This window comes from Salvia hispanica, chromosome 1 (genome assembly GCF_029641045.1).
Source record: "Salvia hispanica isolate PSC_SH4W2 chromosome 1, Shi_PSC_v1, whole genome shotgun sequence".
NCBI lineage: Eukaryota > Viridiplantae > Streptophyta > Magnoliopsida > Lamiales > Lamiaceae > Salvia > Salvia hispanica.
This window is the reverse complement of record NC_142692.1, coordinates 65,972,338-65,991,072: the sequence shown is the minus strand read 5'-3', so window position 1 is coordinate 65,991,072 and position 18,735 is coordinate 65,972,338. Positions and strand designations below refer to the sequence as shown.

At 34.3% G+C, this 18,735-nt stretch overlaps 1 protein-coding gene across 2 annotated transcripts; it reads right to left on the bottom strand.

The window, feature by feature from the left end:
• Positions 1–5,943: 5,943 nt before the first annotated feature.
• On the bottom strand, positions 5,944–11,481 carry EHD1 (EPS15 homology domain 1). Of its 2 annotated transcripts, XM_048127770.2 has the most exons (16): positions 11,297–11,475; positions 11,128–11,207; positions 10,726–10,794; positions 10,578–10,635; positions 10,393–10,448; positions 10,271–10,313; positions 10,138–10,199; positions 9,184–9,297; positions 8,944–9,046; positions 8,813–8,862; positions 8,347–8,475; positions 7,682–7,933; positions 7,491–7,570; positions 6,719–6,845; positions 6,488–6,631; positions 5,944–6,380 (listed from the first exon to the last, which is right to left on the bottom strand). In XM_048127770.2, the coding sequence occupies exons 1-16, from the start codon at positions 11,379–11,381 to the stop codon at positions 6,195–6,197; spliced, it is 1,638 nt and encodes a 545-aa protein (XP_047983727.2). In that variant the 5' UTR covers positions 11,382–11,475; the 3' UTR covers positions 5,944–6,194. The 2 variants fall into 2 exon arrangements, with proteins under 2 accessions (XP_047983727.2, XP_047983726.2); XM_048127769.2 differs by having other exon boundaries at positions 8,813–9,046; positions 11,297–11,481.
• Between the last annotated feature and the right edge of the window lie 7,254 nt (positions 11,482–18,735).

The following is an 18,735-nucleotide window of genomic DNA, read 5'->3' as shown; positions in this document are numbered from 1 at the left end:
CAAGCTTTGAAAGACCACCTTATTACGGATATACCAATTGGACTATGTAATGACATAGAACAATAACATATAAATCTTCCTATCAAACTTTACAAATGGCGCCTCATTCCAAGAGAGGAGAATTGCCTTTGCTTGGTTTATGGTCAGTAAGAGAAGTTTCATTGATGAAAACAATAGTACTGCATTTAGAAAAGAGATGATATATGGTTTCACTTTCGTCCTTGCATAATGCACATCTGTCATCACTGATCCTTTGTACTCCATCCTTGAGTAATCTTTCCTTTATTTGATTTTTCCATGGTGCAAAAACCATATATACAATTGCGCTCGTGGGCTAAATAATCAGGGTACTATTCTTTCACTAGATTACTGGTGCATGTTGCTTTTAAACTTATCTCATGTCACAATATTTTCAACCCAATGTTATTTAGCGTTTTAGCTTCGTTGTATTCACTTCAATTGAAAGTTGAAACCATTTTATATATGTGAAATTTATTCTTGGGAGTTATATTAGGAGTGAGTGCAGTATGATTAACCGATCATTAATGCAATTTTTAAACGATTTGGTAGATAAAATATTTGCCTATCAAATCAAATGGCCAATCATAACAAAAGAAAGACAAATGTCAAAAGAAAGTAACTACAAATAAATGAATAGCATTTCACAGTATACACTCTTGATGATTATTTTCTTATGACAGATTATATTGAGTTGGATAGGAATTGTTTTAAATGCTTATGTATGCAATCTATAGATTCTAATGTATTTTTTGAGTGACTATATATTCGAATTTTATAGTTAAAGTGACTATGTTTGCTCATGCATTCTTAAATTATCTTTGTCTACAAAAAGTATCATATTTTACTATTTTCATCTTTCCATTAAAATTAGTTAAAAATATTTATGAAAAGTTTTCAGTCATTTGTATTTTCACAAATAATATTTTAACTATTTTTTTATCTTTTTCTCTTTATATAAAATATTTGAATTGTGGATACAAATATGCAACTAAAATGTACATATTGTGTGTTCTATTATAATCACAATTAACCGATCATTTGTCGCCTAAATGAATAAGTAATTGAAATTAGAAATCATTTCATCCACCACAAATCGAATAACAAATTATTAAATGGTCAACCATAACAAAAGAAGATAAACACCAATGTTGAATAATAAAACAATGTAAAAGATAAATCATTAAAATAAGGCAATACGATGTAACTCAAATTAATATGGTTTCATACGCAATAGTCTCGAATGTCTTACACTGCAAAGCTAGCACTAAAAGTCATATTGCTAATTAATTATTCCAATTGGCTCATCTATAAATCTAACTATTATTCCAATCATATTTATTCTGTGCATGTGCCTGATTGATATATCTGGTGTGATTACTGAAATAAATACCATCACTCTTCGGTATCCACAAAGACTCATTCGTTATGTGTTTACTATTGAGTTTATCATGAAAAACTTCAAAGACTTGAACCTTTTAACCCCACCAAAAATGGCAGAAGTATAACGTAGTTGGCAAAAAGTTAGCACAAAAACACCATTGATAATCTTAATTTGGATAAAGGATGTGATCTCCGAGATCATCGTCTCCAGATGCACAATGAACTTTTAACGGTGGAGAATTTGAAGGCAAATTGCTAAGAATGTGGATATGATGCTTTTCTGTGAAAAAACATCCATTGACAAGGCAGATTTGCACAAAGAGAAATAACAAGAGATTTTTCTTCATTGTATTTTTTTTATTATTTTCTGCTTACATTGTGGTTTAGGGGTTTGTATTTTTTGTTTACAGACATATGGAAATTCTTCAATCTTGAGCACATTTTAATCTTGTCCATAATTAGAATTTTGAATTGAGGTGAAGTTGAAAATTCGAGGGAAGATAATATACGATATAAATGATATTATTCCAGTTATATTTATAGTTATAATTCAATACGCGGATTATATGTTATAAATCTACTGATTTTGAGGAAAATTTATACTTGGGGTACTTATTTGCTTACTGATTATAGGTTAAAATAATTTGAGGGATATTAAAGAAAATGATTTACTTATATAGACAATATATGATCATCTACATTCCTTCAATAATTGAAAAACATGTCAATTGATGGTTGACCAATTTGCTTAATTGACGTTCTAATTTGAGAAGGTTAAGTGAAATCGGCGATATACTAGTATATTGGCTGGAAATTAGGGGAATATGCAATTTCTGAAATTATTATTTTTGTGCAATCAATATGCATAAAATCAAATCTACTACCAAAAATAGTTTCCCCCCCTGCGCATAACTGTATGTCTCAAATTTGGCAATAATATTACTTTAGCAATTTAAGTGCTTCCAAATTTGGCAATATTTTTAATACAATAAACTTTCGAATCTACATACCAATAATATAGTTATAGGGTCTTATTCTAATGCTTATAGCACCCTAATCCAAAATCAAGACTAAATCTCCACCCTTGGATTTTAAAACGAGTGGATGAGATTAAAGTTCACAAATCTCAATAAATAGTAGACAAAATATCAACAAAAGGGTAATATCATCATTATGTTATCATATGATAATTTTCGTGGGTGTTTTTTTATATCAACATTGTGTATTACAAATATCAACAATATGATATAAGAATATCAACATTAGTACAAGAAAATATCAACACATATTTATTGAGATTTTTACATGGTTTTATTGAGATTTTTTGATGTATTTATTGATAAAAATCTGGGTATCAACATTTACGAAAACTAAAATAAAAAATATCAAATTTCATCATCCGAACGTCGTCGGAACATATGCAATTGAGATCTCGTTGGAATCCTTATTAAATTATCTTTAATTTAATATATTTTTTGCGAAAAAATAATTTAAATTGAGAGAGTTACGTAAATTTAAAGATTTGAGATGATTTTGAGGAGAGAGAAAATAGTTAGTTATAATTACTACATATAGGATTTGACATTAATACCCTTTTAATTTAATTAATAATTATTTAAATTTAAAATATATTACACTTGGCATTATATTAACCACAAGATCTTCTAATCTAATGGTTAAAAATTGGTCTCAATTTGAGATTGCTAATTAGTTAGCAATTGATTACATCTCTATAGTTATAGACATAATACGGTTAATGTTTATACAAAAATAATACAAATATAATATTGATGATTAAAACTTTTATCTAAACTATTACTCTACTCATTACGAAGACAATAACAAGCTTGATTTTTAAACATTATTCATTAATATTTACTATTTAAATAATAAAAATCTAATTGAACTAAATGAGCCTAAGATAATAGTACAGCATAACATTTATCCAACTTTTTTACAATTAAAATTCTGAAAAGCGACTATAAATTTCACAATTTCGGTAATTGGGAGTATAATTTCTATCGCGGGAGTGGATCCTCTGCTGTGTATTAAACACAGCACCCTGTGCTGTGGAATGAAACACGGTCGTTTTATTACAAATATGAGTTTCCAATTTTACTTCTTTCTATCCTTAATAGTTTATTCATTTATAATGGTGCTATTATTGTTATGTTCCTTTTTTCTCTTGTTACTTTTTTTCTTTTTATTGTCTTTCTTTTACAGATTTTCTTATAAACAAGCGTGCTGCTATTTAAATATTCTAACTACAAATATATAGTAATGAAATGTTACACTTTATTATTGTATGAATAGAGTGTAATTATCTAATAGAGCTCATTAGAATATAAAAGATTGTGCTTATTTCAATGAAAGTTTTTCTATCGCCCTATTAAGGCCGAAATTGCTTCCGAGCACCACTGATGGTGCTCGGAAACCGCTTGTTATATACTCCCTCCGTCTCTCATTTAAAGACTCAGTTTGACTTGTCACATGTTTTAAAAAAATGTGAAGATATAGTCATTTGTGTTTGTAATAATTTAGTAAAGTGTGAGGTCCACTACCTAAAATGGAAAAAGTAAGTGGGTCTTTAAATTATCGACGTTCCAAAATAGTAAATTGAGACCTTATTTCATGGACGGACGGAGTACATCATTTTACATATTTTGTGACTATGTAGATGTGCTCGGAAAATGCTCAGTGATATTTGGAAACGAATTTTTTTATATACTAAGTAGTACTAGTATTTAATATATACTCCAATAAGACTATCACTAGATTATGAAAAGTTCTGTGATTTGTCTTTTCACAAATAATATTATAACTATTTTTTATCTTTCTCCTTATATAAAATATTTGGATTGTGAATACAAATATGCAACTAAAAGTGCGTGTTCTATTATAATCACAATTCAAATATTTGGATTTGAATTTTGAAACAATTTCATCCACCAAAAATCGAATAACAAATTATTAAATGGCCAACAACAAAAGAAGATAAACACCAATGTTGAATAATAGAACAATGTAAACGATAAAACGATAAGATAAGACAATACGATGTAAAAGAGAGAAATATGGCTCAAATTAATATGGTTTCGTACGCAAAATAGTCTCAAATGTCTTACACTGCAAAGCTAGCACAAAGTCATATTACTAATTAATTATTCCAATCGCCTCATCTATAAATCTAACTATTATTCCAATCATATTTCTTCTGTGCCTGATTTATATATCTAGTGTGATTACTAAAATAAATACCATCACTCTTCGGTATCCACACCGACTCATGCGTTATGAGTTTAGTGAGTTTTTCATGAAAAACTTCAAAGGCTTGATTCTTTTTACCCCACCAAAAATGACAGAAGTATAACGTAGTTGGCAAAAAGTCGGCACAAAAACTCCATTGATAATCTTGATTTGGATAAAGGACGTGATCTCCGAGATCATCATCTCCAGATGCACAGTGAACTTTTAACTGTGGAGAATTTGAAGGCAAATTGCTAAGAATGTGGATATGATGCTTTGCTGTGAGAAAACATCCATTCACAAAAACAAACTCGCTCACAAGGCAGATTTGCACAAAGAGAAATAACAAGAGAATTTTCTTCATTGTATTTTTTTGTTTTCTGCTTACATTGTGGTTTAGGGATACATATTTATAGTGTATTTTTTGTTTACAGACAAATGGAAATGCTTCAATCATGAGCACATTTTAATCTTGTCCATAATTAGAATTTTGAATTGAAGTGAAGTTGCAAATTCGAGGGAAGATAATATACGATATAAATGAATATTCTTTCCGGTTATTTAGGAGTATATATTTGTAGTTATAATTCAACACGCGGATTATATGTTACAAATCTTACTGATTATATATAGGTTAAAATAATTTGAGGGATATTAACGAAAATGATTTACTTATATAGACAATATATGATACATCTACATTCCTTCAATAATTGAGAAACATGCCAATTGATGGTTGACCAATTTGCTTAATTGACGTTCTAATTTGAGAAGGTTTTGTGAAATCGGCGATATACTAGTATATTGGCTGGAAATTAGGGGAATATGCAAATTCTGAAATTATTATTTTTATGCAATCAATATGCATAAATCAAATCTACTACTAAAAATAGTTTTTTGGCAATAATATTACTTTAGCAATTAAATTGCTTCCAAATTTGGCAATATTTTTAATACAATAAGCATTCGAATTTACATAGTTATAGACATAATACGGTTAATGTTTATACGAATAATACATATATAATATTGATGATTGAAACTTTTATCTAAACTATTACTCTACTCATCATTACGACGACAATAATAAGCTTGATTTTAAAAATTATTCATTAAAATTATTTAAATAATAAAATCTAATTGAACTAAATGAACCTAAGATAATACTAGTACAGTATAACATATATCCAACTTTTTTATAATTTCTCCAAAATTCTCAAAAGCGACTATAAATTTCACAATTGTGTATAATGATATCGCTAATATTTAATCGTGGCCATAAAAAATGACATCGGATGAGTAATGCTATTAGGTCTTCTTCATACTTGACTCCATAAACTTATCGAGATAACAAAAGTCAAAACCATACTAATTTTTTAACAAATCCAAATTAACACCCTTATTAACAAACGCAGGTGTACAGCAAATACAGTATTAAATCCGACTAAAGTCTATACATGTGACAGTTTATATAAAAATGATGAACCAATTTCATGTTGCTATTGTTACAAACACAGTGTGGTAGAACATATCATCTCCAGCCATTGTTAATCATAAGGATTCCGAAAGTTCTTCAAGAGGTCGGGGATGTCGTATCCGAGCATTTCATCAACATTCTGTATCATTTTAGGCTTCAGCTTCTCAAACTTATCTAAGTTGTACCCACTCAAACTCTCCTTGAAGTGCTCGACGTGAGGGAAATCCCCCGCCGGTAGATGGTGTTCTCTCTGAACCTACAAAATGCGACGAGATGATGAAGTAAGAATTCATAGTCGTCATGAGCAACCAATAACAGTTATGTGTCTGTGGATGTGTGTGCGTGTAGAGACTAGAGAGACACCTTTGCAAATTCATCGGCCAGATTATCGATGAGCCTTTGCTGTGTCTTAGCTTTACCCATCATTGCGGGCATCTCCTTTTTCAGGTGACTGATTATGTAAGCATGGATTTTAGCAGCCCTAGCACGTTTTACAAATTCATTGATCTGCAAAATGTAAAGATCATTGCATATATATATATCACACTTCACTTCGCAGTGGAAATCTACATAATATAGGGATCTTGAACGTACCCGACGATCACAGGCCTTCTTTGGTATGTCCTTCAAATCATTCAGAAGATCTTCTTGTTCTCTCTCAAAGAGCTCTTTACCGATGGGACCTATAGCACCCTCATTTATAGGCTTGTCATTAAATGAACTGTGACAACAGAAAAACACATCAGGTGATAGTCGAAAGAAAATATCTTCAAGATAGAAAATAAACATGAAAATGCCTAGACCGCAGTGTGTAACAGGAAAGGAGAATCATCAGGTTGAAGGTGACTCAAGATGGAGGACAATAAAAGAGTAACTCTAGCATCCGTCTTAACCACCAAAGAAAGAATATTTGGAAAATGTCGTGTCAAGAAATAAATGGCTAAACAGAAAATTCAACAAAGAACTTCTTCGTAACAAACAGGACAAAGTGAGAGTCCATCCATTACAAGATTATATAGGGGATATCAGACAAATATATCCGAAAAGGTATAAGGATCATAAAAGAACCACCCTAATGTAACGGCAGAGTAATCCTAATGATAAAACAAAAACCAAAAGAGCTCGGAACGAGGGAACAGAAAAAATGCAGCCTACTTTCCAATTGCCAAATCTTCAAGATATTAAAGTCCAGGCCATAATATCACAATAGATAAATGAAAATTTAACATGCTGCATAGTTTACAACAGTTGTCATATATGTATGTGGTCTGGTGACAATGTAGCTGTTACACAACTGTTAGAGCTTCTCAGAAAAGTGTTTACGTACTATAGAATCACAACAGAAAAACAGTAGCATAGAACTTACCCAATATAAACACGATTAACCTCAGGAGTGTTTAACACTTTCCCGAGGGACCACATCAAAGCTCCATATACACGCATAAGCTGCAAAATGAGAGAAACCATTGCAATCAATTTAGCACAGACAGCATAACTTTCTTTGTGACAATAGAAAGGCAACAACATGAGCTCAGGAGCATCCCTAATTAGGCGTACCTGCTGTGTATCAACTTGGTCAGCCTTATTCAAAACTACACGTATCTTATCGTCATGTCCTCGTAAAGATCCAATTACTCGTTTAAATTCATCACTAATATCAAGCTTGTGAGGGTCAAATAAAAGCAGGATGAGATCACACTTAGCAGCGAACCAAGATGTCACACCAGTGAAGTCATAGCTTCTTTGTGTGCGTTGCTTTTCTCCGGATAAAACTCCAGGAGTATCCACGAAGGTAATATGTTCCAGTAGCTTTCAATAGTTAAACAAAAAAAAGTCACTTGCTGCAATGTTAAGAAATAATAAAAGCTAGAAAAAATTCCTGCTCCCGCCAACATGCTTTTTGGTATTGTCAGATTATTCCATCTTCAAATGTCTTTTCTGAAGGTTGTTTCATGCTTTCTTTTTTTACGTTCAAGTTTGAGTCAATCAATTGTTAGCTAGGGTTGACTCATAATTTATCTAATGATCAAAATGCTTTTAGCTATAGGCATGGCCAGTATGCCGAGGCTGGATTAGCAGGAGGAAGGTTTTTGACTTCTCTATTTGGGTTACTACTTACTATCCAAAAATCGAGAGAACAAAGAAAAGAGCCCCAAAACCATGAGGCAGCATGCAAGGAGGAGCAGGGACTCAAGATCCTAAAAGATAGAGCTTGTTCTCACAGGATGTGGCATTTGAGAACATTCAAACTTTGACAAGAACGACGTTCCAAAACTAGTTAGGCCACCGAACGGCATGTCTGCTTGAACAGCAACAGTGTTCCCTGGAATACTTCTCTCATCAGGTCCATTCTGTCCAAAGAAAAGTAATCCCCAGTAACTAAAGGTGCACAGGATGCCTTACCAGCTGAACTTGAATCGAAATATAAAGGTTCTTAAAGCAGAAAGTACACATCAGGACCAAACAAAAGAACCAATTGGCGGCATAAATAAACTGAAACAAAACCATGTTGGGCATTTAAAACTATAATAGTAGTAATAAAGTGATATCTTCAACTGAATTTCGTACACACAAATTGGGATTGGATACCACCGATGATCAAATGCAGAATCATATAGCTGGTGCAAATTGCTGGTAATAACTAACACAGTTCATATGGCATGAATTACAGGAAAGAAAATAGCATACCATCACAACAACAAACCTATCCGTTGTAGGCTCAGGTCCAATGTGAGCACCTATTTGCATGGAGAAGAAATAAAATAAATTAAGTTCAATCGGGAAAAGGAAATGGATATTATTTGGCAGATACCTCATACCTGGATAGCTTGACCTAAGCAAATGCTTGATAAATGTAGTTTTCCCAGTGGAGTATTGACCCAGTAGCATTACCATGGGTTTAGCATCAAAATCACTATTGGTCTACCAGAACATGCACATTATTGCAGAGTCAGTGCCAACCCGCCATACATTATCAGCTAAATTATTATATGAACTGAAACAGTAACAGACAATTGCAATTTGTGTTTTTAGTCTAAGGGGCAGAGATGGGAAGTTACCAGTAAAGGAGAAACAAAATCGTTAAACTTATAGGTCATTTCCAGGGGCTTCAGCTTCTGCACATACAGCTTTTTCAAGCCATCGATAATTGATGTGACAGAGCTCAGAGATACCTAATATAAAGGAGGAAGAACCATTCAAGGAACCAAACAATTTGATAGTGCATATGAAAGCAAGGAGTTGAAGAGAGGAGGCAGTAAGCATTCATAAAGACGACACAACAATATTTGAATCGATAGGTATCCTAGTAATAAATAAGATCTAAAGCATAAATGCATGGAAGTGACTGATACAACATAATGAACATGACTTTACCCCTGCATGTGGTGTCGCCAGGTGAAGAGATAAAAAAAAGATAGGACAAGCTCATGGCTGAGAGATTCAATTTTTTATTTCCAGAATTCCGAACTGCTGAAGCGTATCTACTGAAGAAAGTGAAATTTTGAAAAATAACAAAAGGGATAAAAGAAGAAGCAGAAATCTAGCTACTCCGCAAAATATAGAACAATGAAGTTAACCTGTGCATAGACATACCAAGTAGAAAGATCTTATAGAGGCGGAAAAATCGAAGAAATTGATAATAGACTCAAAGAAATTGTTATTCAATCACGTTCTCATGCACTTGGAAATCATAAAGTCAAATCTATTGAAATAGACACCGAAAAGCAGCCAATCAACACTTGGGAAAACCGACTGCATAAATAAACCATGTTGAGTTAGACCTAAAAAAATAACTCAGTGGAAAGCAATCAGGGTAAGATATTAGAGGCTAAGATACACTACAGGCAGTGGATATTTTAGAATATGAACGGCATATGCACTGGAGCTATGAAAAAGAGTGATGCCTTGCAAAAATCAATTTATACATCGTAGAGAGTGACTGGCATTGAAATGACGGCATATAGATGAAATAAACAAGAAAGAAGCCATGGTAATGCCATGAGCTAGATTACCTTCTTTGCGGACTTTGTAGAAGAAAACCAACCAGCAGCAGGTGATTGCTCTTTAGGAGTCCCTAAATCATGAGAAACCAGTGTTAAATACTGAATCCTACTCTACTAGTTCAAATACTACCATACATCTCACCATCACCGTTATCTTCAGGTTCTCTTGATAAACGTTTTTTCTTCTGCAATAAAGAGAAAGAAAGCTTTAATATCTGTTATATAAACTTAATAAAAGCACGAATATGAAGAAAAAACACTTACTGCAAGTAGAGCATCCAGACCTTCCATGGTCGGAGGTTGTATGCTTTCAAAGTCAACTGCAGATAAATTGAATAATTCAACCACGTCACAGTCACTTATATTATGACCGGAACATAATAAAAAGACATACAGAGAAATCATGTCAGTTAATGATGCTGAAAAGAATCTGAGACTCCTGAGCTTACCTATAGAGCTTATGATATTGGCGGTGAGAGTTTGCCCGGCTTGTGCCAAAGAGATTAACTATGTTGCAAATTGTAAAGAAAGATCAGGATCAAAGTAACAATAGTTCTTGCAAAAAGGATGGAACAACAAATGTGATCGAATTCGAACCTGCATTGCTGTAACAAATTCTTTAAATCCAAGAAAGCCTTGCCGTTTTGTATCAGCAATAGCCCAAACCTTGTCAAAACGGAAGAAGCATAAGTTCATGATCAGCAGAATCAAACATAGAATGGGACAACCAAATCAAGACAAGGAAACACATATTGCTCAGCAAGACCTTATATGAGCACAATAATCGAAGTATATCACATTGCAATTCAAGCCATCATTTGTACGATAAATCACAAAACATACACAAGGGGCTTCAAAAACCCCCAAAATAAAAGTTGGTACATACATAAGTAAATGTTTCAGAAAATAATCTGATAACAATCAGAAAAATCATAAACTCCCAATCCCCGCGTGCAAAATCAATAGAAAGCATAGAAAAGCAACAGCATAAATAGTTACCTGTTTGAGATCTTGACGAGGTATGTTAGAGAGGGAAAAAAACTTGGTGGCATCAGCTCCAGTTAGCCGCCCATCGCCATCTGACAAATTTCACCATTGATTAATCAATGTGAAGCTCGGTAAATACAGAAAAAAATATAATGAAATTAAAGTGTGAAGAGCAAAGCACCAGAATCAGCGCAAGAGAACCAGAGTTGATAAATCTTCTGGTGCTCCTTGGAGCACCGGCTAATCGGGACCGAATCTATCTCCATTCTCGTCTTCGAATTCGGGCTTTTGGTTCACACGATCATTGGTGAAGGTAATTTAATGGCTTCTCTCTCATTTTCCGGCCAAAAGCTACCAGTTTTATGCTGCTATAGCTTAGGCCTTAGAGAGAGCGCGTTTACCGACTCTAAACTCAAACGACGACTTCTTTAGACTACTTGAGTAGCTTTCGGATAAAGGGTAATTCACGTTTTTCCTATTAAGCGCAAAGTATATTCTCAATTTAAACATTTCATGTTAAAAATATATTTTAACAGTGTGTACACTATTTATGAGCATGGGAGTTAATTAATGATAGTTTTGAGTGGAAAAAATATCACTTTTTAATGTCAACTGTGTGATTAAGTGGAAAATGCATATGTTGTGAAATGATAAACGGTGTAAGCAATGCTATTCTTACTTTTTGTTATATACTCTAATACTTTTCACAAGTATTTATGATAATAAAAAATGGAAAAACATAATCAAATATAACATTGAAAAGGCTTTGACCCCTGGGGATAAATTGAAGCATGAGGTTGTTTAACCGACTTTGGCCAAAAGTGGCCACACACCATACATTGGCGGGTAAAACCAATCAAATTAAAAAATTTGCATTTTATTAATTGATTACTTGAATTTTATTTTTGTAATGAAGATATAGGTGGAATTGAAATTTATGCGTAATGTATCATACAATTCGTACAAATTTAAAGAATGGAGACCTATATTTTCTAATAAAATTTGAAATATCCTCTTAATATTAAAATATTTTCACCTATAAATATGTAAACCAATTTCTAAATATATTCCAAATATCCAATAATCTAAATAAATCAAATGTAATAGGAATATCAACGACATCAAAAATCAAATCAGAGTTCGAAATTAGGGATGTCAATCGGGCTAACCCATTCGGTTCGGGCCAACCCACTTGGGTTGTCGGGCTATTTGAGTCCGTGCTATTCGGGTTATGAAATTTTCGGGTCATAAATTTTCAACCCTTACCCTAATCCGCCGGATTTCGGGCTAACCCATCGGGCTATTCGGGCCTAAGAACTTTCAAAAATAATCTCTTGTAATCAAATTTTCCTCAATAAAATGATTTTAAATTTTAATTATTTTCTTCTTCTTAGTGATAGAATCATATAAAATCTTCAAAATTTTCATAGTTTTCCACGATAGTTGGGAGAGAAATCTTTCATCTCAATAACTATAATCTAAACAAAGATAAATTAATGTTAAATCGATTAATTTCAATTAAAGCTTGTGTTCGTGTCATTATTTTGGCATTGGTCATAATTGATTATTTTAAAAATAAAAATCATATCTTACATGAATAATTATTAAAATGATAAATATATTGAGATTTTGATGGGTTAATTCTTAATTTTGGTGTTGGTGGTAGTAAAACAATAATGGCAGGTGATGAGACGATGGAATAATGAGTTGAGGTGGAACTTGAAAGTTGATAGCGTGGGATTGAGTAGAAACGTGCAGAATGTAGATTGAAAAGGACTAATGATTGTGTCACATGAAATTTAAAAATACAAAAAATCCCTAAAACTCAATATTTTTTAATTAAAAGTTGCAACCCATCGGACCAACCCACAACCCATTCGGGCCAGCCCGTTTAACCTGTCAATCCATTCGGAACAACTCGTTTAGCCTGTTTTGTATTCGGATTATAAAATTACAACCCTAACCCGCTCATTTTACCGGGCTATTCAGGCTGACCCACGGATTTCAGATTCAATTGACATCCCTATTTGAAATATAGAAATTGCTATATGAGTCATGATGAATCTTATGTTGGAAAAAACGTGTGAAATATGGGGGAAAAGAGAAAGGCCTTTGTAACCTCCAAGTGTTTATGAGGTGCCTTCATGGCAAGACCTCTCATATGTTCACTCCTATCCTATAAATAGTGTGGTTTTGAGAGTTGATACCAACAAAAACACTATCTCTTCTCTCTAGTTCTCTACATCATAGTAGCATTGCATAGCTCGATTCTCGGAACTTCATCAAGTTCGCCGGTGCCTAGCGGGTTTGAGGTGCTTCTACACGCTAGGAGGAAGTCGTTTTATCTTTGGGGACAATACGTCATTCCGTGAGCACTAGCCGGGGCGTAATTTGTCTTGCGGAAAAAGGGCTTCCCTCGACTCGACTTATAGTTCGGTTTGTTTTATTATTTCTGTTGTAATTTTTATTCCACTTATTGCTATTATCTTCCTTCGATTGTAATAGTTAGAGTACCGCCTGTAACGGCTTGGGAATTTTATCCCTTTATTTCTAACAATCGCAAGACAAATTAGTGTACTCTTCTAAGACAGGGTTATACCAATCAAAATTGGAGGAAACATGAGCTCCAAAGCTGGAATGAAGAAACGAACAGTCGCAATGTCGATGCGCACTGAAGTGGTTAATTCCTTGAGATCTTTTTTCTTGAGAAATGTGTTTATCGTTTGTCATTTGATAAACAAGACCAATTTAGACTTGGTAGTTATAATTGGGATGCATGTGGGGTTATATATACCAATGCACATATGGTCCAATATAATTGTGTACTTATTGTTGGAGACAATATTGTACAAATTATTTGAACGTGTTGTTATAAACAACAAAGATCACGAGATGGTCGCAATGGTTTCCGACGTGAACCATGGTAACAATCCAAATGAATGGTTTGTTGATACGAGTGCCACATGTCATGTGTGCTCCGAGAGAAGTGTTTTTTCTACTTACAAATCTGTTGGAGGTGGAAAAGTACGTATGGAAAACCAAGCCTCTTCTGAGGTGGTTGGTGTGGGTAATGTGTTTCTAAAACTAGGATCTGGAAAGGTTCTTACCCTTAAGGATTGTGCTGCATGTCCCAGACATCCGAAATAATTTGGTGTCAGGCTCACTTCTAGTAAATAATGGATTTTCACTAGAATCTGAGTGCGAAAAGGTTATATTGACCAAGAATGGAAAATTCATAGGTGAAGGCCACCTAGTGAATGGGCTTTTTGAGCTAAATGTTACGGTCATTCACCGTGAAAAAGGAATATGCAATAAGGAAGATGACACATCCTCTTATTTGCTTGAGAGCTCTGATTTATGGCATAATAGATTGAGACATGTAAATCTAAATGTTATAAAAAGATTAGTAAATCTTAATTTACTAAAAGTTGATAAGTTTAACTCACAAGAAAGATGTGAAGTGTGTGTTGAAGCCAAAATGGCTAAACTGCCGTTCCATTCGGTAGAGCGGAGCATAAAACCTCTTGAGTTGATCCATACAGACGTATGTGATTTGAAATTTGTGCAAATAAGAGGTGGTAAAAAGGTATTTCATCACATTTATAGATGATTGCACAAGGTATTGTTACCTTTACTTATTAAGAAGTAAAGATGAGGCAATTGAAGCGTTTAAAAACTTCAAAAATGAAGCCAAAAATCAACTTAATTGTCGAATTAAGTGTGTTCGAAGTGATAGAGGTGGTGAATATGTGGCGCCGTTTGCAGAATTATGTCATGCAAGTGGTATAATTCACCAAACCACGGCTCCATATTCTCCTCAATCGAATGGAGTTGCTGAACGCAAAAATCGAACACTGAAAGAGATGATGAATGCTCTGTTGATTAATTCAGGTTTACCCAGAACATGTGGGGGGAGGCTGTGTTAACGACAAATTATATCCTGAATAAGATTTCACTAAAAGTAGGGCTGATAATTCGGTCATCGGTTAGTCGGTTAACCGATGACCGAACCGAACACCTCGGTTCTCGGTTAACCGAGAACCGCTCCATTCGCCCAATTTCGGTTATCGGTCATATTCGGTTCCAATCTGCATGTATTGATTGGTTATCGGTTCTAACCGATAACCGATCGGTTAACCGAATAGTCAATTAAAGAACCGATGAAGGAGTATTAAATTATGATTACTTTTATTTTTATTATTAAAAAAATATAAACTTAGCAGAGAAAATAAACGGAGCCCTAACTTGTCTTACTGTCTTATAATTTCAAAAGCGGCTTGGCGCTCCTCCTTCAATCTTCGCAGCAACTCCTCCTTCCCCACGAGTCCACAACCAGCGGCGCTCCGGCGGTTTCCGTCAAGCCCGGTCAGCGGTCAGTATTAATTTTGGATTTTTAGTTGGTTTTTATCCAATTTTGTGAAGCTTTTGTGAGGAATTTTCAATTTATGTTTTGAATTTGATTCTGGGACAATGGGATTATCATCAATTCATCATCGTATAAATTTATCATTATGAAGATTGTAGTATAGATTAATACAGTATAAATTGTAGTATAAAATCTAGACAGCATCATCGTCATTCTTAAAATTGTAGTATAAAATCTGTTGTTTTGTTTCTTGAGTATTTCTTATGGTGGCCTTTTTCTTTTTCTCGTCATTATTTGGTTTTTTCAAAAATTCTCCATCTATGATGGATGGTTTCTTCATAAACAATGTTAATTTGTTTGTCTATGGTGGCACAGTTGTAGTAATATTTAATTTGTTAAGTTTCTTAAATTGTAATTTTATAACACTATTTGTGACAACCATTTTCATATCATCGTTTTAGTGAAACTGTGGTTTCTGAAATTGAGAAGTTGTGGTTTCTCTATGGCTTGTGGCATTCCTCCGGTTTAGACTTTTAGTAGTACAGTATATGCTACCAAAAATCCATGTTCCAGTTAGTTTTAAATTACTTTGTGTGTTTCTTTCATAACAATTGTTTTTGTTCATACTTGTAGTTGACGATGTCAAATTTAGAGTCTTGCACCCAAAACATAGGGAGCAATCAGCCACCTAAAGATATGCTTGAAGATATTGAGGTTGAAGAACTAGGGCTCGAGGGAGAGGAAGAGGGAGAGGAAATGGTGCCGCCGGCATCAAAAAAGCGTAAACAAGTAGTAAGATCAGCTATATGGAAAAAATTTGATAGAGTTTTTGAAGATTCAATTCAAAAAGGGAAATGCAAACTGTGTGGAACGTGTATACTTGCTGATCCGAAGCACAATGGCACATCCGCTATGTGGAAGCATCATGCTTCATGTTTGAAGAAAAATGAAGCGGAAAAGAATCAAACACCACTCAGCCAAGATGAATTGAGGAAAGATATCCAAGAAAAGGGCAGATACGCATTATGCAGGATGATTGTTCTTGATGAACAACCATTCAGATTGGTGGAACGAGAGGGATTTCGTTTATTTTGCCGTGATATGGTACCAAACCTTAATATCCCGAGCAGATACACGATAAGATCGGATTGTGTGAAGATGTTTCTAGAGGAGAGAGAACTGGTGAAAGTGGTTTTCTCCAGACCAGGCATGAGTAGAGTATCAATCACCACCGACTGTTGGACCGGAGTCAATAACACATGTTTTATTTGTGTTACATCACATTTCATCGACAAGGAATGAAGGCTGCAAAAGAAAATAATCAACTTCTTTGACATTACTAGTCATAAGGGGGATGACATTGCTAAGGTGTTGATAAAGGCCCTTACGAACTGGGGCATTCAGAGGTTATTTTGTTGCACCATTGATAACGCTAAAAACAATGGTGTGGCAATCAAGGAAATGAAGTCCACCTTCAGTGCAAGAGGCATGCTTGTTGCCAATGGGCAATATTTTCATCAGAGGTGTGTTGCACACATACTTAACTTGATTGTCGAAGAAGGCATGAAACAAATAGGCGTGGCAGTTGTACGAGTTAGAGAAGCCGTGAAATGGATAAGGGGTTCATCCACAAGTCTAAGACCTTCAAGGATATTGCCAAGGTATGTAAGGTTGATACCAAAAAAATCTTGTGTCAAGATGTACCTACTAGATGGAACTCGACTTACTTAATGCTCGAGGCGGCATTGCCATATGAGCCGGCTATGAAGCTGTACAACAACATCACTCCCCAGTTTGGTAGGGATTTGAGAAACCTGAAACACAACGACCTCACAGTTGGCGTTCCTGGGGAAGAAGATTGGATTGAAGTGAAGAAGATATGTAGTTTTCTCAGATCGTTTTATGTTATGACTCGTCTGGTCTCTGGCACCACGTATGCCACATCACATTCATTTTTAATGGAGATGTGTGACATATTTCTTATCATAAAAAGTTTGGAGGATGATGAAGATGCTGATATTAGATACATGGCCAAGAAGATGATGGAAAAGCTTGGTAAGTATTGGTAGGAGAAAGATGAACTTAATCCAAACATGAACAAAATTTTGTACATTGCTGCAATGCTAGATCCTAGACAAAAAATGAAGCATGTGCAGCATTGTTTGAAGACGTTGTATGGTGAGGCACGGGGAAATGAGTTGGCAGAGGAGTTGAGAAAGCTAGTCTTTGACTTATTTGAGTTGTACGAGAAAGAATTCAGTCCAGTGGCTGACCAAAGACAACCACGAACAGCTTCAGCTAGCCAAATGTCGAGTAGATCGACTAATCTGCGATTTCTTGGTAAAAGTTCTTGTAACATTCTCTGTGTTGCTAGTGAGGATGATGATGATGAAGATGGAAGCTCGGAGCTCTCTCGTTACTTCGCAGAGAGGCAATACCCAGCCAATAAAGATGATGATTTTGACATTCTTATGTGGTGGAAGACATACGGTATTTCCTATCCTATTCTATCAGAGATGGCTAGAGATATCCTTGCTATTCCTATATCAAGTGTTGCTTCTGAGTCGGCATTCAGCATGGGGGGCGTGTGCTGTCGATATTTAGAAACTCTTTGGCACCGGAAATGGTAGAAGCTTTGATATGCTCTGAGGATTGGTTGAGGTCCAGTTCTAGTTCTGCCGATCTCATGGAAGAAGAAGGAGAACCAATATCATTTATGCAAAAGCAATACCATGAAAGTGAGTATTCATTGCTATTTACTAATATATTTATTTATTCTTCATTTTGAACTCATTTTCTTTAATTCATTATTTTTTAATAGTGGTGGGAGCACTCCATAAGGATGGCAAAGTGACGCGGCCATTGGACGATGCAGAATTGGGAGAATTGGAAAGAACTTGGTCAAGTGATCATGATGAAAGTTAAATTTTATCGTGCATTTGTTTTGGAATTTGAAAATATTGAACTTGGAGTTTTTTTTTTTTTTTAATATTTGAACTTTGAATACTTGTTGAATTGAGTAGGTTGTAAATTTGATGGATTGATATTGTTATTTTGGAATCTTTAAACTTGAAGTTGTTTACTTTGTTGAATATTTAAACTTTAGGAATTGATATTGATATTGTTGATTCTGTAGTTAAATGTTGATTCTGTAGTTAATGGCTGTGAAGTGTTTTTCATACCGCATCTCCTTTCTACCATGCAGTTACATCCACAGGTGATAAGATTTTCTAGTTTATAGAATGTAAATACTC